This window comes from Ammospiza caudacuta, chromosome 3, assembly GCF_027887145.1.
Source record: "Ammospiza caudacuta isolate bAmmCau1 chromosome 3, bAmmCau1.pri, whole genome shotgun sequence".
In the NCBI taxonomy this organism is placed as follows: Eukaryota; Metazoa; Chordata; class Aves; order Passeriformes; family Passerellidae; genus Ammospiza; species Ammospiza caudacuta.
The window spans coordinates 30792314-30819564 of NC_080595.1; the positions used below are offsets into that span (position 1 = coordinate 30792314).

The 27251-nt window shown below is 40.4% G+C and overlaps 1 protein-coding gene across 2 annotated transcripts in view; it reads left to right on the plus strand.

The window, feature by feature from the left end:
• The window catches only part of EPAS1 (endothelial PAS domain protein 1), a 77308-nt gene that overhangs the window by 18803 nt on the left and 31254 nt on the right, over positions 1–27251 (plus strand). For both annotated transcript variants that reach the window (XM_058802629.1, XM_058802628.1), the window contains exon 2: positions 22857–23047. In XM_058802629.1, the coding sequence (XP_058658612.1) occupies positions 22857–23047 (191 nt within the window). The remainder of the gene's footprint in view (positions 1–22856; positions 23048–27251) is intronic.

Consider the following 27251-nt stretch of genomic DNA (forward strand, 5'->3'; position numbering starts at 1 on the left):
GCCTGCCAGGGATATTGCTGTGTATTCCTCTGTAGGAAAGGGTACAGCAAGAGGACAGAAAGGGTTGATGAAGGGGAAAACCAGATTTACTTTCATTCTATCCAAATCAGCAACAAAACTCCCTCCCACTGATTTCAGTAGCCATACATGCTTTTTGACCAGATCTCATGGTTGTATATCTAATTTGTTAATACGTGTATGAACCAACTTTTAGTCTGATGTTTAATAGATAAGGGCTCTTACAAAATTCTGGTTTACCTTTTTTTTTTTTTTTCCCCCCCAGGAAAACAAACATTTGGTACTAGAAACCGTAATTATTGCGTACCAATTATTCAGGCTTTTCACCAAATTACATGTGGTTGTTTCCACAGCAAAGCACATTTTTACATGCCTGTAGTACAACACTAGCCTTGGCCTAACTCTGGGGGATTACAGAGATAAGATACCAACCATGGTTAGCATCATCATCTGATAAACTGGAGCATCAGTAGGGTGCAGAGCTATAGCCTTGAAGGCAGAGAAAATGGTATTTAGGGCTCTTTGAAAATCTTGGTTTAGGGATTGCATAGGAATGATAAACAGATTTTTGCAAGGTTTTGTGGGGACACAATTGTTAGCTTTTGCAATAATTACTGAACTGCTTTCTTGTTGCTTGAGAACTGGTACTCTCATTTGTTTGTCACTGCTCAATCATTGGAGTGAAGCACTTGGTAACAAATTGCAGCATGGGGAAGTACTAAGGTTGTCTATTTCAAGCAACATTTGAATACTGAAAACATAGGTAAAATGAAAGGCGAAGGTTAATGATTTAATAACAAGGTCCCCAGGACTGTGCCTTAGGTCTAGAAGGCAGTAATTTGCATTTGTTTCCTGTAGGGTGACTTTACTGAGGAACTGAAGGCACTTAGCATATGCAGATGCTGAAACTCTTCCATGCATCTATTACTATTTAAAAGGTACAAAGTTTGTGGTGGAGACTTTAGAGATCTCAAAGGAGAAGGAGTGAGGCACTGACAGACAGGAGGGTGCTGGTGTAGGCAGGGAGTGACAAAGAGAGGAGATGGTTATGTGCCCTCCAAAAAGCTGGGGGGACACCTGAATGGTTAATGAAGGCAGATAGGCTCTGTTTAGGGGAGGGATGTTTATGTGCTTGATAGAATTGCATATACAGCAAATTGCCTTAAATGCATTTCATGGTTACCACTACTTGTATACAAAGCAAAACAATAATTACAAAGCTGTTCTTGTTTTTGAAATGTCATGTGCCAAACAAGTTGCAGATATTTATAGGGCATGGTAATGTCAAAGATCACCTGAGTGTGAAAAAGATAGGTTTATGGGTGGCAGCTGTACTCACAAACCAGCTGAAGCTAAATTCTCATTTGTGTCACGTTGTGAAAACTCCACTTTCCCCAAGTATGTGACGCTGGCTTCTGCAGGACCTGCAGCGGGCGGTGGGTGGCTGAGGACAGGGCATCTGGTGGAGCAGGAGACTGGCAGGCTCAGGCTCTTCAACGCTTCTCTGATGCTGGTCGGGCTGTGCAGTACGTGCAGCAGCATCATTAATGTCCCTTTGTTCTTCCCCAGTGCTGTATGAACAGCTTGGGGCAGAAAAAAATCTCCTTATGTTGAGCTTGCTGCTGATGACAGTATCTTGTGAAACTCAGTAGTTTGTCTTTGCCTTTTTGATCATGCTGATAGCTTCTTCTGGAAACACCTCCATTATATTGACTCTTTTACTTTTTTAAAGCGTTTCAAACAGTTCAAGGAAAAGTGTTTTGTTGGGTTTTTGTTTGGGTTTTTAATTTTAATTTTACTTTATTGGTTGATTGGGAGGCAGTATTAGAAGAGTGAGTCCTAAGCGCAGTTGGAATGGCAGGTTCCTAGACAGTTCAGCACACACATCCAGCAGCCTTCCCTCTCCTACTGATTTCCCTGGTGTTGTTTGAAGATAAATTATAGGCATGAAATAGTGTACAGGTCAGACCCTAGCACGAGAGCCAAGGGCTTCAGCTGTGGCCGAGTGGCCAAGCTCCCGCCAGGCGTCCCCCAGGTTGGCTGCAGGGCGTTGAACTCGCTGCTCCAGTCCAGCTGGTAGAGCTCACAATCTTAAATTACTCAAAATTGTTCACTGCATCTCTGCTCAAAACAAACAAAAAAAAGTGAGCACACCCAAGTCCTTTTGTAAAGCTTAATAATAGTTCACAAATAATCCTAATACACTGGGGGAAAAATACACTATTTATAGCAAAATATGTCCAATGTCTGCAGTAAGGGATTGGTTTTGTCGTATTCTCAGCATGTTTTAAAGAGTGTAAGAGCACAAACTGGTGCAGACATGAGTACTAGGATTAGCTGAAAACATGGCCATTTTGTGCTTTTGCCTGCCCTGTGTATGCCCTGTTCAGTACTAATGGGACTGAATGGGATGTCACTGGCCACAGCACTTTTGCTGTTATATATAAACTAAATTTAGGGAACTTGTAGTGTTTGTTGTGCACAGTGAACCTCTGGGAAAGCTTCAGCCTTTGACCTCTGTAGTGGGTTGTGACAGGGAAGATTCGTAAGAGCTTGATTTAGACTCATCTCTGGAAGGCTGGTTAAAAATACTCAGCTGCCATGGTCTTCCTCCTCCCCCAACTCAGTAAAGGTCCTCTTAAAATACATACCCTGACACTTCATTTTTGTCATTTCTTTGGGAGCCCTGTAGGGAAGGCTGCTTGTAAGGAAATGATTAAATTATATTCATGTTTGTGCTTTAAAATTGCCTTGGTGGTAGTCCAAGAAGTATTTTCTTGCTCTTCCAAATTTCCATGTGCTTTAATATTAATCTATTTTCATCACTGTGACCTGCCCCAGCAGTAACATTTGTTCGTAACTGGGCATGTAATGATTGCTGAAGAGAGAGAAAAACTAAGCTAAGTTTATCTGAGACTTTAAAAAAATCTTATTCTGAGAAAAATGAGCAGTTTATTAGACAATATAAAGACATTTGACAGTATTGGGGTAATATGTCACAAAGCTGAATAGTCAATAAGAAATTATGGTAGCAGAACTCATTCATTTTGCTTCTACAAAGTAGAATATTCTTTTTTTTAAATACTTCGTTACCAGCTTTTAATTTTGTATTTATTGTTAATAAACGTTTATGCTTGGGTTATGGCAGCAATTTCAGACTGAACAACTGGTAATGGCATTATTTATTGCCTTTGAGAAATAGCCCTTTTATGTGCATTGTATATCACAAATTAGAACTATCCCAAATATCTAATATTAAAGAATATACGTATATATATATATATATATATATATATATAATAGTAACACAAGTAGTCTTCAGACCAAGCCAGAATATCTGGCTTTCAGTTCAGACTTTGAAATTCTGGTTTTCTAATATGGATTTTTTGTTAAGTCCAAGTGAAAGGCTATTTCATAAAAGAAGTGACTGTATTATTTTGTTAGAATGGTTATTACTAATGACTAATTACTTGCACTTTTAGAGCAGTCAATAATATTTTGTTGTTTTTCTTGCAAAGTTCGTTGTAATCAAAGCCATTTAACTATGGTTTAAATGGGGAGCCTGCTGTTTGCCCAGAACAGCTGGCTCCCTACATTAGCTTCTATAAATAAATTTATTATTTTAGATGAAAGTTATAAAGCAATCTGTTTACTTCTACTGAAGTAAGTAAAATAGCTGAAAACATTGGATGTTTTCAGCTAAAACATCCATCCTAAAAAAAGGATGAAGAGGAGCATTGGAAAAAATAAGTCCTCCAAGGGTTCTCTATGCTTATTTATTATTTTAATCAAGCACAATTTCTCTGTGGTTTTGTGGTCTTAAGAAAACTGGAAGGAGGGAAAGTGCTATTTCACTCTTCAGTTGACTGAAATGTAGTATTTTCCTTGTTTAAAATATTGATTCTCTCTGATTGTCCTGAGATGTTTTTGGAAGCACATAGAACTGAATGGAGAAACAATATGAAATACGAAAAAATACAGAAACTTGCATTAACTATGTGGAGAGAATAAAAGCATTAGCATGAAATCTGTTGTCCTTTAGAAACACATATTGGTTAGGAACAGAGACCTCAGTACTACGTATGCTGAAAATGTGGTCTAAGAGCTTTAATTTACCTTCGTCTGTCAGTGTTAATGGACAGAGCAAGTGCTGGAGCTGTTGTAAAACAAATCTGTTTTCCTTTTGTCTGCTGTGCCAGATAATAAAATAAAAGCTAAATTATCACTGATAAAAGTAATTTGCAGAAAAGCATTGATAAAAATATAACAACAGAGCTCGCCATTAGCAGTTTAACTGGATAATGTTTACTTGTAACCTACTTCTGTCCTCTGGTTTTTATTGTCTTCTCCCCCTTCCCCAGCGAGGAAGGGCCTTTTCAGTAGAGGCTTCAGGCAATAAAATCATGGGTATACTGAATGCTGGCATTGGTTTCTGAGGGATAGCTCCTACTTTTTCCTCTTCTTTTTCTGCACTAGGGTATTGCCAAGTCAAAGTTTGTGCACAATTTGTAGTGCAATAATTAGTATCATTTTATCCATCCCACCTTGAGGAATGTGTCTGCTAATGACAAAAACTGAGAAAATTATTTCTGTCATTGCAGCACTGGTAGCTCCTACCATGAGTTACACAAAGCAGTTACTGTGAAGGTCTTCATTCTTGACGTTCAGGTGTGAGACACATATTTCCTTTCTGTCTCTCTGTATGTCTCTGACTTTTTCTTTTTTTAAAATGTAATATTAAAAATGCAGAAGTTTGAAGTTGTGTCCCAGTTGCTCACAAAAATTCAGGAATGGGAAGGCAAGTACTTCTGAGCCCCCTTCTGAGTTTATGTGTGCATGGTGATTCTGATATGTACATATATGAATGTGCACACACATCTACAAACATTGAAATTTTACCATTTTCTTGTAAACCAGACTTACCTCTCATCATTTTTTAAACGCTTGGACTTCTTATTACATTGGTAATGGGTAGCCAGTGTCCAGGGTAAAGCATTAGCCACAGGGTATGTGAAGGATATTTAGTGTCTTGCAAAAGCTGGACATGCTCACTGGTACATTTGTAGTTTGTAAAAGTATTTATTTAAAGACATTGAGTTCTGAGTGACCAAATAGGGAACCACTGCTAAACTCTAGCTGCAGTACTTAAAGTATTTTATAGTTGCAGCCTGGACACTTCTGTACAGTGCTTGCCAGTTTGCAAATGTCAAGGACAGTTACCCTCTCACATGCCTAAATTATTTGCTCCTGACCATCCTTCAAAATACCTGCCCTTTCTCCAGCTCCTTCTCCAGCTATTGCTGCCAATTTCTGTTCCACTGTGTGACTGCAAGGACTGTAATCCTTGGGAAGGCTAGGACTTGTTGGCCCACACAATTGGTAAAGTATATTAACTCCCTCTCCTTACCCTAAAAATGAAGACAATGGCACCTAAAAAGGCGGGAAGAGTCTTTTCCTGTGTGTAGGTGTGCAGATTATTAGCTAGAGCACATAGTCTTGCTGGTCTTGGTCAGATAATTCTTTACAGGCCCAGGCTAATACAATGTGCAAAGATACTATTGTTTTAATATTTTATTATGCATTAATATCTTGATATTTTCATGTGTAATGTAGGAGAAAATATCACACGTATCAACTTTCTAAAGTACTTTTATCTGACAAAAATCTTTGTGTTAATCTTGTAAGCGATGTGGGTCTGTATTGTACTGTAGTGCCTTAGCATTTATTGTGGCTGAAGCTGTTTTTAGAAATCTGTAATGTTATAATACTTTGAGCATTGCTTCTTTATTGTGCCCATTCTCTGGGTAATCCTTTATTCCCACTGCAGCTTCAAAGTGTTTAGAAGAAAGGGTAGGGTGCTATTAAAAATGTGTTTATGGCAGAGCAAATTATTGAATTCTTTTTTGTCAATGCTGGTCAAATACATGAAAGTTGTCTTCAAAGGTGAACTTAGTGGCATAGTATTTAGATAGCAATACAATGGAGTAAAAACAATGCCATACTGTAAGAAACCCTAAGTTCTAGTTGACTGATATAAATGCAAATTTAGGGCAATAACCTGAAGGTATGGTGGCAGAGGTCTGTTTGCAGTGTAGAGCAACAGGCAGGCAGGATGTGATGCACAAGGTGGTTCTGTTCATGGCATGTTAAACACAACTTCAGTCAAGTTAAACTTTGAGTAACATCAAAGCTGTATTACCATGGCTGGATAACAAAGCAGTGTAATGTGTTGGCACTGTGCTTACACCTGAGAGAGAACAAAATGGAGCAGCAAAACTGACAGAGTGTGAATGCCAATGTAGATACAGGGGAAACTCTGCTGTTTGTCATATTTACTTACTTATTTGTGATCTTGTAGGTATGATTGGATGTTGAACAAAGCAGGTTTCACTGCAGAAAATGCTCCCCAGTTCCATGCTGACAGAGTGAAATAGAGAGGTAGCTCCCCAAACTACTGAAACAGTAGCACGAAAGGAAATAGGAAAACAACACCTCTGGTGAAAACTCAGTGTAAAATACAGATGGAGATGCAGAATTAAATCCTCAGGACAGCTAGTCTTAGGCTAAGCTCTAGTTTGAACTTCCAATTCACCTTCAGGGAGGAGGACTCAAGGGCTCAACTCCTTCTGGCCTGTGATGCGAGTGCCAGAAGCACACTAGAAAATGAGCCCATTTAGGTTGTTTAGGTGAGCAGTTGGACCAGGGATAAAGCATGTAAGATCAGAGATATTTGGGCAGACAGCCATGAAAAGAAGTTTACTCAGGCCAAATTGGAAAAGGCTTTTCAATAAGTGAAATGGACTCTGCTTCACAGGGCAGGTGTTCTCGCTAGGGGAGCACTTAGGAGGGCTGGCAGTGGCCTTGCCAGAATAAGGGGTTGCATGGGGCTCACTGAGCAGGTAGCCATGGGTGCTTGCCATGGGTGAGGATACAGCAAGCTGTGAGCAGAAACATGGGAAAAAAATACTTGAGCATACAGAAAATAGATCCTGACATAAGGTTTGTTTTAGTTTTTTGCATTGTATGGTTGGTTTAGTGTTTTTTTGAGGGCTGAGTTGTATCTGCATAGTTGCAGTCATGTCTATTTTTATGAATGTACTGCTTAATAGAAGGTACATTTTCATCTTCCCTTTAAAGTTTTTATGCAGTATCTTTTCCTCTTCTTTACTGGATCCCTGTGGGAATAAGAAGTGTATCTTTCTTGATGAAGCTACTGTACAGGCTGAGCCCTTTTGTTCTTAAAAAGTGTTATTCATGGAGTTAAACAGAATTAATCTTTGTCCTCCTGACAGTTCTCAAAGCCTGGTTAATTAAGATGATCAGTGCTTGCATAACTAGGACTTAACAAAGTCCAGATGTTCCTGTATTTCAGGCACACCTGCACCTTTTCCCCTTTGTGAAGCAAGACACTTAAGGTGAAAAGTTCTTGACTCCTCTCTTTATCTAATTCCAGGTCTGCACTTGGAAATGTTTTCCATATTCTTGAAGTCTTTCTGCACTCATGGGATTTTTTTTTTTTTTTGGTTGTGTGCTTTCCCTTTCCTCTCCCTAAATCTGCTGACGGCACTCCCAAATCTTTATCCCATTTTCTGAATTGTGTTGTCTACTTCCTCCAGAGATGGTTTGATAAAAATCTGGTTTCCAGTTCTCTCCATGTTTCAGGCTTCTGTGTGGAAGAGAACATAATTTAATGAACCTCTGTTTGTGGTCTTTCTTTGCTTTTTTTATATGGTTTTCATTTCAAATACTCCTCAATATTTTATTTCTTTTTCTCTACTGAAATAGATTTGTATTGAGGCATTGGAAATGCTATATCACAGACCAGTTACAGATTCATTCTCTCATGGCTCTGGAATTATGTGAAACTCCCATTGTTTTCTATAGTAGATTTATAGGAAAAGTTACTTTTTTTCCTTGCGGAGCCCTTGTTTTGTTTAAATTTTTTCCAAAACTGTTGTTTCTACCTACTTTCTCTTTTAAATTTTTATCCCTCTTTCTTGGTAGCCAAGTAACTGATGTGGATACCTAGATGTTACTTCCCATGCTGAACACTCACTGCCTCTTAGTAGCTGATGTGGTGTAAGGAGTGTGACATATCCCAGGAGAGTCTGAGAGAAAAGTGTTTCCTGTTTATTGGCATTAAAACAACACAAGAAAACATAAAACTTACTTTGAAGAGTTGCATTCCAATCTCCCATTGGTGCAAGTCGGGATAACTCCATTGAAGTAAGTGTGATAAAGCAAGAATTGATCCCAGGACAGGTGTGATGTGATTCCTCAAAGAAACACTTGGGAGGGGAAACCTGGCCTTTGTAGTATCACAGGCTAGTCCTTCGTCCTGAACTCTGTTGTATCCCCCCTGTGTCCTCTTCCTTTGTTCCACAAGTATCATTGTTTGGATGGAGTTTCAGGTGTTTTTTGCTGTTCCTCCTCTCCTTGGGTCCCCTGTTAGGGGGGAGCAGTGTCAGTATTGGATCCCTGCTCTGAGTGGGAGTCAGATGGGTCAGACATGGGACATCTCATGTCAAGTATGTTTTTCCCAGTGTTTTTGTTGCTGTTTTGTTTTTAATGCTAAAATGAGGAAGTGAGGAGTTTAATACTTTTAAGATGATAATTTAAATAAATGTAGCTCCCAAAAATGTGGGAAAGACATGTTTTGAGATTGGCTTTGCAAAGCCGTTTTAGTCAACTGTACCTCAGAGGGTATGCTCTATGGCACTCCATCCTTCCCATGTAAACACTGGGGAGGGGAGAGGTCACAGAAACAGGCTTTGCAGCTGCTGCCTGTAGCCACTCTTTGGGCTTTACTGTTCAGAGCAATGGGTCTGTAGACATGTTTGTGCCTGGCCCAGCAAGCGCTGATGGTGTGTGACAGCGAGTCCAAGTGACAGCAGCGACTCTGGAAGCACCTGAGCAGTGACTGGCTGCGTATTCTGGAAGCACCTGAGCAGTGACTGGCTGTGTATTCTGGAAGCACCTGAGGAATAACTTGCTGTGTAGAGCTGCTGCCTGGAGAAGGCAGAAGGGGAAACAGCATTACCAGAGGCAAACACTGCTTTTTCTGGGAACTGGGGTGGGGAGTGTTTGCGTGTGTGGGGGTTTTTTTCTCCCAAAACCCCACAGCTTATCTTGCTCGTTTCTCTGTCTCTCCTCTCCCCTCTGGCCAAAATCGACTTTGTAATTCTTTGCTCTTTCCTGCTTGGCCTGATGTTTTCTCATGTTAAATACTGGGTTTGAATTTGCACCTAGTTTCTGCGCAGAACATAGGAGTGATGCAAGACCTGTTGGTTATGAAGTTTTTCACAGTATGAACAGAGACTGAGAGTGGAGTGGTATTGGGTTGCTACACCAGTGTGCTCAAAATAACTTAAGGCCTTTAAAAATAGGCAGTAAGAAATAAATTATAATGGAGGAAAAAGAAAATCTATACAAATATTTTGACAGTGAAGGTGACTGACCAGTAGAGCAAGTTTCTTAATGCTGCAGTGGGTTGGCTTTGGTTCTCCATCCTTGAAAGCCGCTTAAGTTGGTCAGACTGTTGTTTTAAAGAAATCTTCAGATTCAAATTGTATTAATTTAAGTGAATCGTGCCACCTCTGATCTACAGGTTAGACAAGTTGTTGGCATTCTTAATTTCTGGGCTGATGAGGTTTGACGCTGTCATTCATCCTTTTTCCAGAGCTGTTAGCAAGCTAGAGCTTCAGGGAAACAAATCTTCATTCAGGTTTTTAATAAAACCTGCTGTAATCACGATGAACAAAATCCCTGTGTCTGCAGAGGCACAGGCCTACGCCCTACCTCACTGTGAGTTGGAGTTGAATTGAAAATATAGCAAATAGAGGAGAGCCTCTTTCTTCTTACATCCACTTCTTACATGGTGGATTGGTTTTGTTCACTGTGTTTTTAGAAAGGTTTTGCCAGGCTTTGTTGGTTAAAGCTAAATAACCTGTTCTCAGCTGTGGTGAACATTTATTAGTAGATAACGAAACTTTGTTTAGTATCGGTCATGAAAATCACCTGTTTGATTCTTAGTGATCTGAGAGATTGGTTTCCTCTTAAGTGGAGAAACTGTGGTTAAAATATTCATCCATATGTGATTGTTCTGGTAATGGCTGTTGTCTTACAGTCCTTGAAGATTTTCCCAATGTTTTCTTGAAAATCAACAGAAATTGAAGTCCATTATCTGTATGAGGAAATGGTAATAAGAACAAGGGAGAAAAGTTTATATAGATAATTTTTATATACAGTCATTAATAAAATGACTTTTAAAATTTTTAGAATGTGTAATAAAATCAGTAGTATGTTCATGAAGTGTATTTCTCCGAGGCTTGTTGCTTTATAAATGTACCATTGACTAAAAACTGTGTTAAATCAAGTCATATTTGTACAACTTAGATTGTCTCCATAAGATGTTACTATGCCTTGCTCTTTAATTATGACTTGTTTTCCATATGTCACAGTCTTAAATATGTTTCACAGTAGCATAAAGCTGTTGCAGTAAAAGAGTTAAATATTTATTCATGTTCTGTATTCTGTACTAAAGGACCTTTTTTCCCCTTTCTCTGAAGGGTAAATATATTTTTATAACTCCCCTTGGCCACAGCAGCATGTTCTGTACAGAGGTAGCTAACTGCACTGGCAGACCCACACAGTTCAAAAGAATACATTAGCACAAGAAGCGCCGTTCCCTTTTGGATTCAGCTTCCATCAACATGCCTATGTGGGGCTCTCTCTGCGCCTGCCTCAGCCCTCCCCTGCCCTTCTGCTGCTGGTGGTGCAGTTGTTTCTCAGGCTACCTCAGCTTTGGCCTCTATACCATCCCAGTTGTGTTTTCTAACAACAAAACCATGATTTTTCACAGTGAGTGCAGCTTCTTTTCTTTTTTTTCTTAATATTTTTCCTTCTCTTTTTTCCATTTTCTGAGAAAGTGGTTAGGTTTTGGGAAATTATGCAGTTCAGTTGATTAAGTTATATAATTTAGGGAAAAGATGAGAAGAATAAAAATTTTATTTTCCCAGAACCACTGTAAGGAGCTACAAAGTATGTTTACAAAACAGTGTTGGCAGATACTGGGTTGAGAGCACCCTCACTCCTGACTTGGGAGATGCCATCTGTTTTGTGTAACTCCTGTAGCCACTTCTGTGTGTACTGATTCAGTTGCAAGCATTTCAGCATGTGCATCTTGGACATTCTCATCAGAAATGTGGTTGCTGCATAGTTAGAATCAAAACAGTGAATATTGAGGTACCACACCCTGACAGACCTCCAGGACCTGCCTAGTTGTGATGTGTTGTTAAGCTTACAATTGTGGATGGCATCGTATGAAACAAAAAGTCTTGTTTCTTTTCTGGATGAACTGAGTTCTTCCTACCTATGTTTTTCATAAACAGAATTTCTTACAGCTGATTCCTGCCTCCTGCCCTCTTGGGATGATGGGGCTGTGGTGGAGATGAGAATCAGGCCTGGTATATGCATATGTGCCTTGTTTGCTTAAACTTAAGGAGTGCAAAAGCTCCAACAGGAATAACACCAAAATACTGGTATGTTAATTTATAGTTCTGAAGTAAAACCCAGAAAATAGAAAAAAATGTGTCCATGTGAATTGACTTTTGTATATGTACATAATTTCTTCCTAGCTTTACTGCTTCTTGTGTTCATTTTTGTTTTCCTTTTCCCAGAGTAACCATTTTATAATTGTAGCTACATAGAGGTTTAGGAGTTAGTATACAGTAGGAGCAGGGAAGCAATAAAGCAAGAAACACCAGAAGAGAAAGACTGCATCCAGTTATTTACTTTGTGTTACAACACAGACTGCCTTTATATCAGTTCCCTTTGAAAGTTAGTGTTTAGTGAGTAATTCAGGGTGATGTGTCAGAGGAGCTAGCGGCCAATTCTCAACAGAACCAAGCCTTAATTTTTAAAATATTTTAAATACTGCAGTAGAGTGTTGAGGGGCCACAACTGTTTCCTCCTCAGGTAGTGGAGTTTCGATGTCCCTTATGGGTGCAGAGGGGCAGGTCAGCAGTGAGAAGGCTCCTCAGGACTTTGCCAGGAGCTGAAGGTGTGTGTTTTGGGGTTACTGATTGCCCCCAGGTTACATCACTGCAGGCTCTGATTTTAGCTGTAAATTTACAGGAATTGCCTAACTTGGCTGAAGTGACTGCTGCTTTTCTGGCCAGCTGATGTGGTCTTACCCTTTGGTATCAATCCTTTTACGTTGTAGTAAGCAAGGAAGAAAATTTACCCCAGCTCAAGCTGCTAAATTTCAATTTTTATTGACTTAAACTAGTGGCAGACTTTTGAATGTTAATGAGAACTCAAAATCACAGCACACAAAGTTATCACTGCTCCAGTTTATCCTGGTGACTTAGTTAGGAGGTGAGAGACAATGAAAGAGCTACAGCCCTCTGAAGAGAAAGCAGGGGCTGAGAATGAGCTGTGTCCCAGGATGTTTGTACAGACCAAACCCACACCCCAGAGGGCAAAAAATGTAGCCTGGCCCTCAAAATCTGCGCTTGATCATTGTTGCAGGAAGTGGAGGAAGCTGTATTACAAGGAATGATCAAAATTTAGAGCATCTGTATTGTTACTTTCAGGAATTATTATTCCCTGCTTGCCAAAGAAATGGCTGTTTAATCTGTCTGTCTGGATATCCATCATCTTACCGTGGATGGCCAAGAGATAGAGACGGAGAAATCATTAACTTCCATCATTGCTGAGTGCACGCTAACATGGTTAAAACCCAGAAAGTAAAGAAGGGTCAGCATTATTTAATACAGATTTTATTGAAAGATCTATTTTCTTAACTTTAGTATTAGAAGATTTGACACTTTAGAAGGAGGACAAAGCATGACATTAACAGACAATGCTGCAAAATAATTTTAGTGAGTGTTTTGAATGTTCTCTAAAGGAGACAAAACATTTTCACTGAGAGTTGGCGTGTGCCCCCGCTGCAGTCTTTAGAGCATCCATCACAGAGCCCTCATGCTTGAAACAAGGTGACTCAAAGTGGGGGAATTTCTGTTGTGGGTGCTCTGCTGCCTTTCTATACAGAACTTATGAGTAAGGGTGCTGTAGTGAGCATCATCAGAGAGCAGCACAAAGCCTCAGGAGAAGGAGCTATTTCTGTGCTCCCGAGGCTGGGGCTTCACCTGCTCAATCATTGCTCAGTTGGAAACCTCCCTGACTGTGATGGAGACAAGCCTCTGTGAGACTGGCTGCCAGTTTACAGCTGTCTGCTGGTTTCAGAGACCCATTTAATTATGGATTGTTTATTGCTTCTTTCTCTCTGGCTGCTGTTTTACCTGCAATATTTTATTAGTTCTAGCTGAAATTGGTAGGAAAAAAAATCACAGCTGAAATACATTGTAGTGGACTGTTTAGCAATTTTTTCAATTGTGTCAATATAGTTACTTTTCAATCCCTATAAATGCTTGTTATCATGTCTTTACTACTCAATACACTTTTAAATTTCATTTTACTGTAAAAATTAGGATGTCTATTTCTGTCAGCTTACATAGAGAGCCTGGAGATGCATAAGAGAAGAAAGATGGCATGGAGAGGTTTTGGTGGATGGCCTCTTACATGGCTCTTTTTGGTGAAGATTTCTACATCTTCATGGCTTGCTGATTTCTTTTCAGAGGTTGGAGAACCTACAACATATTGAAGGGTGGGCTGTTTATTTTCCCTCTGTTGTTTTTATGTACTGAAATATTGTAGTGAAAATAGCTGGGTGGGGTGAAATGAATGTTTTCAAAGACCTTCCTTTGAAAGAGGCTTTTTTTCAGCCTTTGGTGGTCACCACCCATTTTCCTGTGCTGTGCAGGCCTCTCTCATTGTTCCTACCCACAAAGGCCCCTTGTGTGAACCTGTCAGCAAATGTGCCCGCACAACAGCTAAAATGTCATGAGATAGTGGTCCAAGCCTGCTGAAGCCCCAGGGTTAGCCCCCACAAATGTTGGTGGGTATTGCCCAAGAAACAAGACAGAGTTAGATCATAAAACTTGGGATTTGTCAACAGTGCTCTGTGTGACTCTCTGAACTGTTTACAGTTAAGTGGGTTTGGGGCTGAAGCTTAGGTACGCATGCCACTGATAGCAAAGTCATGCCATGCCAATGTTTGTCCCTTAGGCTTGAAGTCAAGCTTAATTGAAAAATTGTCCCTGTTTACCTGCAGTTGTGCCATCTTGTTAAATAATGCCCTTTGTGGTTTGGTATGGGCTGGGGATGTTGTCAGTGCCCCATTGAAAAATGAGGCTGGTTTTGAATTTAACTATGGGGCCCACCTCCCTCACCCCCCACCCCCAGCCTGCAAATTGCACTTCATTCACCTTTAGCTTTAACCTGCTGGTGAAGAGATAAAGCACATCCTTTCATATGTGTTTTTTAGAGTAGGTAAATAGTTGGGTTATCTGAAAACAGATCTTAGCAATACCTGCTGAGCCTTTGAGCAACAATGTGTATGGACCTCTAGATTAGCTGTCAAAATTGACTGATTACTACAAGTAATGCCCCAAGATAAGAATCTGTAATCTCTCAAACACAAATAATTGATAGCCATCTGGGGTTGTGCATTGTCATAACCTACCTTATCCCCACTGCTGCAGTGCCATTCCAGGAGAGAAAAGCAGAGTGATGCATTTATCACCCATAAAAAAAAAAAAAATTGGGTGATTTAAAAGGAAGTTCAGTTTTGGCCAGTGTTGGATCAGTCATTTCTGTTGAGTTGTTTTGAGTGGTTGGTGCTGGGCCTTCTTCAGTCTGCAGGTCATCTCTGAAGCCTGTCTTGTCTTGGCTGATTGCCACAGGGAAGGAATCCATGATCTTGATGGAGCAGAGCAGTGCAAAACCAGTCTGGAGAGAGAAGCCCTGAGCTGAGACAAATGGCTGGCCCACTGAGATTTGACTGTATGCTGTCCTCCTGGTTTCTCTCCAAATGTCTCTAATATTTTTGAGAAGATGGCGGATGTGTTTCACTGATCTGTTTTAAATGTGGGCTGCAGCACCTTTACAAAGGTGACCCAGAGCAGTTTTGACCCTCTATGAGCAGCATTGGTGCTTTCTGAGCATGCAGTGACTTGGAGCGGGATACTGCACTTCCTGAAAGCTAAGCCAGAGTAAAGTCATCTAGCCCAAATATAGGCAAAAGGCAGTGCCACTATCTGCTCCAATAGCTGATCAGCAGCCTGGCATCCTCTCTGCACACTGTGGGCCTGAGGTGGTTCCATGGGCTGTGCCTTGCCCTGACCACAAAGCATTTGGCACATCCTCTGAGGTACCAGGCCTGTGCTGGCGTGGCAGCTGCGGGACAGGCTGGCACTCTCAGCATCGTAAAATAATCCAGGAAGAGATTAATGGCTGCCAAAATCCTAATACTTATCTTTCTGGTCAAGGTACTCATAAAACCAGAGGAAAAAAGGAAGAACATAAATCCTTAGACATTGTTTTGCTTACTATGATTAAATTTATCAGACTCTGTTGACATATTTCAACCTAAATGCTTTTAAAAATGTCAGTGCTCCTGCAGCCTCTGTGAGGTTGCAGCAAGAAGGTTTGCAACATTCAACTTCCAAAGTGCTACGTAGTTGTTATGATAACTTTAGTATTTACAGTGATACCTTAAATTGCACTTGCAAAGTGTTTTTCTTTTTGTGGCTGCATTAAATGCAGTTAGTGTTATAAAAAAGATACCAGTGCTATAAGCATTTCAAAACTGTATAGGTATAATGCTTTTTCTTTTAGTAGCATGGTTTTTTTTCTTTTTTTCTTTTTTTTTTTTTCAAAAATCAGTGCTAAGAATGTTAATGAAAATAAATAAAACACAAACCAAATACATTTCAATTATTATTACAAAAGGTACAATCAGAGCTTCAGACACTACAGAAATTATAGTCTTATGTGTGCTTTTGAGGTACATATAAATTTATCCCCTGAAAAGAAAGCCTATTTCTGGCTGTGTTACTGTCAGCTGCGAAGGTCTTGGAGTGATATGGACTTAGTGAATCATAAACATGTTTGAAGGCACCAAAACTTTGGTATTAATTTAGGCCTCATCTCTTGATACTGTAATTGTAGTAGCCAAATCCTCTTATTAATTAAAGTGCCAAACATCCTAATGAGAATGGAAATTATCTATTGCTATGGGAGTGGGTGCCAAGCTTTGCTGAACTAGCAGGAATTTGTTATTTAATGAGAATGTAAAGAAACACAAGAAATTCCTCAAACAAGCCAAGGAACTCATGGTGAGTTACTGTAAGTTAGGGCAGCTTTAAAGGAAGGGTGGAAGATACTTCATTTCCTTTTTTTTGTAATAGCCCTTTCTGTTAGTAGCCTTTCTTGTTACCTTCGAACTTTCATTTCCTTTATTAACAAATCCCCCTTTTGGCGTCCTTTGAGTTTATTTTGTCTGTGTACTGGGTACTGTATCCCAGTGGGCAGCAATGCTGCTTTAGCACTTGCCCTCCATGAGCACTCCACGAATTTCCAACTGGTTTTAGGGTTTTTTTTTCATCTACCTGAAAATAGCTCTGTGTCCTTTCCCTTTCTTTTGCTCTTCTGGTGTGCTGAAGCTGGGCACCTGGTGTCTTGTCTGGCCTTGGAAATAGTGATTTTCACTGGAAAGGGCTATAAAGAGGGATCTGCATGGCACTGTGTATGGGTTTCCTTCACAGTTTTCATAGTTTGGCCTGAGTTCATGGGGAGTGAGTAAATTGCTGCTTCTAGCACTTTTTATTTACTGAGGGTCACTTTTATTACTTTCACTGAGGGAGCTTTCAAAAGCACAGCATGCCCTCCAGAATAAACTGCTTGTCAGGTAAAATGGTTACAAATACTTTTTAAAGGAATTTTAAGGCTAAGTAAGCATGACTGCTGGCTGCTTGGTGTCTGCAAGCACATCTCTGGAGCAGTCAAGTGGTTTGGTTGTGAGATAGCTATGGAGTGCCTCACAGTCAGCTAAACTCCATTTTTATTATTCTGGTTCAAATCAATTAGGGATTTGCCAAGCAGAAAGTAATGCACAATATAAACTCAGCAAAAAATATATTTGCAAGTTTGAAATAAATCTTTTTTGTTATCTAAGGTAGTACTGCCTGTTCAAATACTTTTATTGAGTTTTTACAGGTTTTAGTTTGTATTTTTTTATGCTAAGCATCTGATTTTTCATTTATCTGTACTGTAAAGTATTTTCTTATCTTTGCATGTGCAGAATGTATTTTTCTTGTTCTGCAAGTTAGCATTTGATGCTTTAACTCAAAACCATTCAAAATGGAGCATTTGCTAGAGAAATTACATGTGACAACTTCATTAACTGTGGATTCTTGACCTTTAAAGTGCTGAAGCTAGAAACATTTAATAACCAGCCATTGGATATAAAGTAATATGCTTGTTGTTTTACTAGCTTGCATACATGGCAGTTTGAAGCAAAGTCCAAGGGTCATCAAAATCATGAAGTAAACTCAAGCGGGTCTGTCTGAACTGCACAATTCAAAGTGCTGTCTCGATGTATCACACAGAATGTGGGTATGAGTGAAGGCTACTGGCTTACTTAGGAGATATTTTTCTGCAAGGTGTGCATTTTTCTCTGAAAGCTTCTGTGATCTGGAGCCTGCACAGTGGGAGCGTAATTCAGTGCAGTTGCTGCACTGCTGAATCTTAAACAAGTGTGTGTGTGTACAACCTGAGTATCGGCCCACATGGACTCGTGAAGAGCAGCGAAACCCCGAGCAGAAGACTGCTGTCCTGGCAAGTCTCCTTGCCACCAAGGCCACCAATGTCCTTGAGAGAAGGAAGGACCCCTGACGCTGACTGCCTGGCACCCTCATCAGCTGCGTGGGTACCGAGGGCTTTGAGGGGGTTGGGACAGCCTGGGGGAAGGCCCAGCAAATGGATGGGTGGAGGTGGTGGGCAGGGGTTACTGGTGGAGATGAAGTACTGGTGGGATTTAAAATGCAGAGAGCAAATGCACTCACAGGCAGTGGAAACAGGACTGAAACCTCAGCTCAGTCCCTGGCTGCTGAGCTGAGGGGGACTGTGTAGGCGCCTAACCAAACTTTGGATCAGTGAGTGACGCCCTGTGCCGAAGCTCCCTGGTGGGGGACAGTCTGTGTGCCTCACTGTTTGAGGGGCTGATCCTTCCTGTCTCTGGTCACAGGTACCTGCTGAGGATATGCTGCAGCAGGACAGTGGCAGCAGTGCAGCCTCTGGCTGAGGCAGGCTCCCTCAGCAGTTTTCCTGGCAGCTGGAGCCTGAAGCTGTCACAGCAGTGGGCAATGGGAAGGCAACTCCTAAGCTGACATGGTAGTTTTGCAAGATAGTTTAAAGCAGATGGGTTATGTGGGGCTTCAGGTTTTGCCAATAAGTTGCTGTCCCTGACATTTCCAGTCCTGCAGTAAGAGAGGCTTCAGAAAGTCAGATTATGATCTTCACCCCGGGTGTGCAAGACCTTTGTCTGCAGGCATTCCTGCTGATTTCAGTGAAGTTGTGTTGCAAGGGCCTGCAATGAGCAAAAGAGATAGGAATCTGGCTCCTGGGATCCATGCAAGGCATTTCTACATCACCTGGGGTGTTTTCACTCAGTGGTATCAAGAGGTCTGTTCCTGGGCATGGGTGTACCCTTGGGATCAGTTTGGTGTTTGGATTCTAGGAAGAAGCATGGAAAACTGCTTATGAAAATTTGGAAGCTTCACCTTGGGAGCACAAACAGTTGCGAGTTGTTTGTCATCTTTTCTCATGTGCATTGGCCCATAAATTCTATTTTCAGAGTGCAAACTAAATCCACCAGGAAGGAGTGGGAAATCATGTAAACAGCTGTCCTGAGGATACAGTGCTGTACTTGTGTTCTGTGTCACAGAACTGCCTGCACCTCTGGAACTCTTCCATTCTCAATGGCTTGCACACCCATAAGCAGTGCAGCACTGGCACATCATCCAGCAGCCCTGGGAGAGTCCTTGCTGGGAACCAGCACCTCCCCGTTCCTTCTCAAGTCTCCTGACCACCATTAATGTAGCCAAGTCCTGAATGGAGTCACCAGACCCATTCCTCAGCTTGGCTTCCCCATTTCCAAAAGAAATTTGAGCTTCTCCATTCCTTTCTTGGTTTATTGGGACCAGTTATGCTGTGATTGCAGTGAGAGTTCATGTGCAGTGGAATCTTATCCTGCCCTGATTCTAGGACTCCTGAAGGAGCAAGTGTCCAGGAGCTCTCTGGAGGCTTACCTTGGAATACCCTGGGCTTTGGACCAGTGTAGGGTGGCTTGATTGCTGGTGGCTTTCTCTGCTCTTCCCTCTGCACTTTTAGAAATCTGTCAGAGCGAGCAAGGTTTCTGCTTGCGTTGCTTTCTCCAAGTGGTGACGCACGCGTGTGCTCTTTTTCTGCCACACAAGTGGGTGGTTTATGTGCTAGGAGGGAATGATTCATAAATTAGCTAGAGCCCAGGCCTTTTCTCTATTGCCTGGGTGATGTGTAAAGGGGATTCAGCGTCAGCCTTTCTTTCCTCCTGGCCTTCAGTCGTGCAGGTCGCAGTCACTTTACCGCTCTCCAGCTATGGGTGGTCCAGCCTCTCCCAGGCTGAAATGCTAATCGTGTGGGGGTAACTGCAGAGAGAATTACTAATGCTCTGCAAACAAAAATAATGAAAATACTACTTTTTGCAGAATTCTGTAACTCAACTGCAGTTTTGGGAGTCTTTTGCAACCAGGACAAGTAAGCGCAGAATGACCATTTTGACGTGGACATCCCTGGGAGGCACAGCAAGCAAGCTTAGATGGAGGTCTTGACTGGGGAAGTGGCATGAGGGTGTTTTGGGTCTTGGTGGGTTTATGCTACAACAGCAACACGACTCGAGGGTGTCCTGTGAGAGGGGAGATGGGGAGGAAAGTTGAGGTGCCACAAGGGGAAAATGCTTAATAGGCAAGTTGTTTGTTTATTTAAAATTATAGTGGAAAATGCTTAATAGGCAAGTTATTTGTTTATTTAAAATTATAATGGATGAGCAGAAAAGTTTTTTGAAAGCAACCAGGCAGGCTGATTCCTCCCTGTTTTCTGATGTGAGAAAGCTCTTGTGTGGTGTGTAAAGAACAGAGATGTCTCTCTGCAGAGGACCTTAGCAGAAGCAGTGTTGAGGGAAAGCATCTATAACAGAGAGAGGGAAAATCTTTCTCTGCTTATAGTGTTAATTATTAGAAACTGTGAGCAACCCATGGTTATTGAAACCAGCTTGTCTCATTAGCCACACTTCAAAATTATATTTACAGAGGTTAGACAAGTAAATATTTTTCTTTGTGGCTGCAGTGGTGTCATGAGAGACCCTGTCTTATACAACCTGTTTTTACTGTATAAATTGTGACCTGACTTTGGCCTTGTTTCCCAAAGTTTCATAATTAAATGAGGAGGGAATGGATCTTGTTTTGCCCAAGTTGGTAGTAATGTGAAAATTGTGGCCTCTAGATTTAGAACAGAGCTCAAACATTTATGGTTGAAGTTATATTTTTCCAGTGGCAATTGGAAATGCTCACAAATACTGCTACATAGTTTTTGTTCTGTTTGGTTTTGTTTTGCTTCTACTCTTTTATTTTCTTGGTATAATTAGAAACTGAGATTTGTTCCCAGTCTAGTGTCTGTATAGGCACATTTTTCTTTAGCAAGCAAGATGTTTCTGAATGTACCACCAGTACATGTATTATACCTGACTCTCCTGTAGCCAGCACCTGCCCCAGGAGAACATGAGACATTTTTTGCTGTATCTTCTCAGATAGTTGTAAGAAGGGACTTTTTTTTCACATGGATGTAGCATGACTCTTACTTAGCAAGGAGAAAAGTATTAAGTTAGTGTCACCCTGTGAATTTCCTTTAGATTCAAACTCTATGGGTTGGTGTTTGCTTCAGCAATACCCTTGAAGTAATTACTGAAGTTGGATCCTGCCATTATGTACTGAAATGTGTGTAGGTCTCCTCCAGCACACGCCTCCTGTAACAGAGACCATGTTACAGAACATTCACCTTAGGCAAAGTGATTGTGAAAGAGGTTTGCTGAGAGCTGATCATGGATCTTGAGAAGATACTGTAAGAATTTGAGCCCCCTTGCTCTGTTAGCACACTCACTAGTGAGCACCTGTCTGATCCCACATATGTGCCCAACTTCTTGTGTTTTGCAGCACAAGGGCTCTGCTGATGTGTTGTGAGCTCCCTCCTGCTTTGAATGATGATGTTGAGTGTCCAGCCTTGTTGAGCCCCAGCAAACACCTTATTGTGACTTTAGCATTGGCATTTAATGCATGTCCTGGCTGGTTTTCCTTCTTACTAATTTATGAAGCCTCCTGTGGTTTCAGTGCTAGAAGCTTTTGGAGACTTTCTAGGTCTTCAAGAAGAAGTAATCTTCTTTAGAATACTCTGCTATGGATTAATAATCCTTTACTATTTTAGGCAGTTTAGCATGAGACCAATCATGATTGAAACAGTTTCTAGAATTAAGTACTGCGATTAATACTTGTTTTCCTCATAATCTTCGTGTAACAGAATATATTTATTTGAACTCCTGGTTTTGATAGGGGTTTTTTGGCTGGTCCATTTTTAGTTTACTGGCTCATTATTTTATATTGTTGTTGGAAAAAACAAGTTATAAGCAGCTTCATTTTGGAAGCCTTGCTAGCGGAGAGAGGTGCTGCTGGTGATTCTAGAAATTAATGTGCAGCCAAAACAGCAAGAACAGTGGAACTGTTCTGCTTATCACCCTGTTCTGTGCTCAGTCAAGTGGCACTGGTGGACTGTTGCAAGAGTCAGCTTGAAAAGAAATGTATTTTGTGTTGGTGTGACTGTGATCCTCAACTGCAAAACCTCAAGTCATGCAAGTGTAGGAACTTGGAGTATCAGCAGAGCTATGTGGGGTTGAAATAGCTCATGGTTTTAAATGGATTCAGATGCTTCATGTTCTGAAATTTAATGAAATTGTACTTCATTAAAGAACCTTAGAGTCATTAAGGTTCTTTAAGTCACTAACCCAGAACCATTATAAATTTATTCCTTGTGCTTCTCACATGTTCAATTTAGTTTTATGTCCCTTGGTGGTTTAAATTTGCATACTTGCTTCATAAAATGTCTTCCCCTTTGTTATTTCCCGCTCCTTTGTTTTACATGGAGCTCTACTGGTTATGTTATTTTACTCAAGAAGGAATCTATTTTCATAGACAGTGGAGAAATGGTGATTTAATTAGAACAGCTTCTCCAAAGAAGGGCTATCTTGCAAGCAGCAGTATTTTCCATTTTGTGCCTTTCATGGTTCAAGAAAAATGGCTTTCTGGACAACTTTGGATTAAGAGCTGAGACAGTTCTACAGACCAACACAATTCAATACTCTACTACTACTTTTATTTTAACGTGGAGTGCAGCCATTGAAAAACTCCACAACATCATCGTATTTATGTCACAGCCATATTCACTGTAATTATTCTAGCTTTAAAAATGGATTACCACCCTGTCCCACAGTAAGTAAATTTAGACTGAACAAACAAAAAAATTATTTGTAATGTTTCCTGAGTCCAGAAGTAATACTTTGCTATTTCATTATGAATCTCTTGCCTAAGGCAGATCTCAATTCTGTTGTACTGCGTGGGGATTCAGGGCATTCAAAGGCTGACTCATGTACAGTCTGAGTCCTTTCCAGCTGTGGCAGTCCTCTCCTAATTCCCATTCAAAGGGCACAAATAGGTATTAAAGCTCGGCCAATTGATTTCGAACACTTGACAGAATGGATTCATTGCTGAGAAGATACACTTGTAAATGCCTCACAAGTTGTGAATTGCATTTCAATAAACACTTTTTCCTTTCTCTTCTTTCCCTATCAGGAGCAGTTCCGAACGGAGGAAGGAGAAATCAAGAGATGCAGCAAGATGCAGAAGAAGCAAAGAGACCGAGGTGTTCTATGAGCTGGCACATGAGCTGCCCCTGCCCCACAACATCAGTTCCCACCTGGACAAGGCATCCATAATGCGCCTGGCAATCAGTTTCCTACGGACTCATAAGCTTTTGTCTTCAGGTAAGATCTGTCTAAAAGAACTTAGGTGTCCGGGCTGGCTGATGGCAGCTTGATAAGATTATGCATGCTCTTCTCTGACTACAGGGTTACCAAAATTACAGTTAGTGCAGGTTTTTTGCCTCTCTAAATAAAACCTCTGAGAACTCTTGAATGTGGTTTATTAATCTCAGTTATGAGATTTTGAGCTTTTAGGAGTTTAATCAGAATTCAAACATATGCCTTAAGCTCCATGCTGAAACAAATAATTTTCAGTTTAGTGTGACAAGCACGTTTGTGCCTGCACATTCAAACAGCAGCTGGGACGCTCTGAAGGTCCAGTACGGTGTTTGAAAGGAGTAATTGTGCTATCCACTGGCAAAGAGTAGTAGGTAGGTTGCTTAAAACAAGCTGTACTAAGGTAGCTGAAACAACTGCTAAATACTTGATGTGAGTGGATTCTGCGCAATCAGTTTTGCTCATGTTGGACTAGTAGGAAACATGAACAAGCATAATTTTTATAGCCTGTTAGAACTGATAAAATTAGGAATACTCTTATTTTGCCCCCTATACTTGAATAAACACTTAGATAGAAACATGCAGCTTGAGTAGCCTGTAAGATCAATGAAAACATCTGATGTTTTCCAGAACTTTCACATGGTGACCTATGAGTTTCAGAATACGTTAAGAAAACAATGCCTGCATTGTTTGTGAATGGTAACCCCAGAATTTTGTCTTTTCCTTCATTAATGGCAAGACTCCCATTAAGGTCACGATTGCACTTCCTCTACTCAGAAAAGTTGAGTCATACAACAGCAATTACTTTAATAAATGCTATTAGGAAGCATCCCATTTTGTGGTCAAATTTGCTGTTGGTTTGTTGTTGGTTAGTCTGAAAGATAGAGCAAATTCAATTCTTCTTTGTGCTCTGTAATTTCTTGTAGCACTTTTGGCTTTTGCTGAAGCCTACTGTATAACATGTAGGTATTTTTATCTTAGCTTATAGAATGTGGTTTTATCATGTACTCCCTGTGAAAAGAAAAGTTTATGTGCTGAACAGTTTTTGGAAATCATCTCTGATTTTGTCATGTAACTAATACTTGAAGAAGTTGCGTAAATAGGTAAATGTTCTTAAACAAAGCCAATTTGTTATAATTTTCTCATAAAAACACAGCCTCAGCTTTTCAAATATTTATATGGCAGGAACTGAAGACTGACACACCATAGGAAAAATAAACTTCTGAGAGGCTGTAACCGATAATATAAGTAATGTGCGTGCCTGTCTGTAAAAATTGACATGAAATAGTTGGATGCAGTCATCATCAGAAGGAAACATTTGGTCAACTGCTAAGATAAAAGTGAACTTTTCAAATGAATTTACATTTCTCTGTAAGAAAAAAAATTTACTGACTACATTTATTTTGATGCTTCTATAGCGTTAAGGCTTAGACTCATTATTTAATAGTGATGACAATTCAGTATATGTGTGTAATATTCATACATACACACAAAGATATTATATTTCTGAGACATATTTCTGTGACAGTGTTTGAAAAATTATGTGATTCATGTAGAAAATTTACATTTTCTTGAAGCTTCACCAGTACCCAGCAGCAGAAAAGAATCTGGGAATAAAATGTTACAGTAGTGACAGGCTGTGCTTTAATATTTCATGCTTTGTCTATATTTGCTTATTTCTTTATTTGCTTAGCCTTAAATCTGTTGGAGTTCCTCAGTCCAAGTATTAACTTGGAGTAAATCCTCTCATTAAAATTTGTGTTGTTAGTCAAATGCAGATTTGTCCATGGCTGCATCTTTAAGCACCAGAGCTGTAGATAAGGGTTTCAAAATGCTTCTATTCTGAGGAGCTGAACTTAAGAGACTTTAAAAGGATGGATTTTCTGGAAATTTTGGGTATTCTTTTCTGATAATGAAAATACATTATAATTAAAGAACTCAAGTCAGAAAACCTTGTCTGTTGCTCATCTCCTAGTCTGAGTATAGCCAACATATAAATTAAATTTCCTATCTTTATAGACCTCTGAATAATGTCAGAACATTGGCTTTCACTAGAAGGCCATCCAGTTTAATTCAGAGTGGTAGGATTTTGATCTGGAGGCTCACAGATCAAGATGTTTGCTGCCTATCCTGTTTTGGTGAGTGTGAAGGAAGATGGAAAATGGGCTTGGGTGATGTTTGTGCTCATTCTGTTCTTGCTTTTGCTTTGGACCCTTTCTAAGCCCCAAGCAAGCTGCAGCAAAGGTTTCAGGTGCATGTTTAGCAGCCTAGAATTTGACCATAAACATACTGTTGCATTTGAGAAGTCTGATTTGACTGACAGGGAGCATGAGAAACCCTGTGTCATCTCTTGATGGATGAACTGGGAAATGGGGAGGTGGAAGTGCATAGAAGCAAATGCCCACCCCAGCCTGCAAACCCCTCTTTTCTTTGTGTTGTCTTTATTGAAATGGTTTGGATTATTTGGGCTGGACAGCTACTGTAAACTGGAGTTAAGTGAGTATATTTGTTCTGTCAGTCATTTGGACATTGAAATAACATTTGCTGCAGCTTGAATAAAAGCTTCAAAATGGGATAGAGATAGAACTACTGCTTGATTACCATTTTTCTTGTTTCTAATTTTGTCCATCAAAACCTACTAGCACACCATATTTCATTTTGTGTTACTGTTTGTGGGCACGTTTCTCAAACACATCTCTCTGTTTTAAGGCAATTTTGCCTGAAGCAAAGAGAACAAGGCCTTTCCCAGGACTGTACCCTCATCCTGCTGCAAGCTGATGCGCCAGGTGGGATTTTGGAGATGGCCGTAGGCAGCTTGCCAGTCTCACTCCACTGGCATTGAGTGTCTCATGCCCTTTCCTATTATTCCCCAAGTCGGAATAGGGCTTTTCACTTGTGTAACTCAGGCTGGTTTATTAGCTGTGTCTGCATAATGATCATTTATCTGTCGGGAAGCCAAGACCTAGGGAAATCTATGCCCACATTCTTTCAGCAGGTGAATGGCAGAGTCCCTGAATCTGAGCCCCCATTGAGAGCTCTCCCAGTACGTGCCTCGAAAAATCCCGACTTCTGGATTGCAGAGTGCACGTCTCCTGCAGGCCTTGTAGGGCCCTTGTATCCTATCATAATAGGAAATAGCTGGTTGTAGATCTCAGAGTTCAAAAGGGTAAAAAATACCAGGTTTGGCTTTATAAAAGTTGCTGCTTTACTTAGTAACACGTTTCCCTTTGATTTTCACAGTAGGCAATTCTGTGTGGGAATGTTGGAGAGGAAGCCTTTAACATTTAGAAATGCAGGCTGTTCGTCTGACGGCCTGATTGAGATTAGTATCACAGGAAGCAAACTGAAACAATGGCTTTATAATACTGTTTCCATGTTGTGCTCAGAACAGTACAGGGTATAATTGGAATGCTTAGTAGAAATATTTAATTATTATCATCTTAAATATTTTTCAAGATGTCTCCTAATTCTGCTGGCATAATACATTTTTACCATCGTCGCATTCAAATGTTTGGGATAAATTTAGAACTGATCTTTGTTCGTTTCAACTAAAGGTTTTGATCCCATAAAGTTGCTGCTGAAAATAGGCATTCTGATGGTTATCAGTAGTGGAGCTTTTGGATTTGGGATCTTATGTCCTTTACTGTGGTCAGAAAAGCTGTTAGCAGTGTTTTTCCCATATTATTTTCTAGTATAGCTAGTAAGTAAGGCTAATGCTTTTGGGGGAGCTAATAGATGGCAAAAAAGAAAAAATGACTTTTTCTAAAGAATGGCTGCCTTGGTTAACAGCTAACATGGTGATAGTTGCTATGATTGCCTCAGATATTCTCTTTTTGTCTGAATATGAGGAGGAGAGTCCATTTTAGGAAGACTGTATGCACACTGCCAATAATTTTAAGTGTTTATTTGAACCATGCTGGTGCTAAAGGTGTTACAGGAACCAAAACTCTTTAGTACAGTGAGTTTCTCTGTGCCAGGACGACAGACTTTTTAATCAGGCTAATCAGGCAAACACAATTTTATTGGCTTGCCTTAATCCCATCCCAATTATGTGATCACCCGGGTGTCTTTTCTGTGCAGAAATCCAGCAAAGGAAACTGGCTGGGAGTTGTTCTTGTCCAGGCAGACAGCAGCAGCAATGGGGAGGGAGCAGGGATACAGACAGGAAGTTGTTTGGGAGAAGGGAGGCCACAAGGAAGCCAGTGTGAAG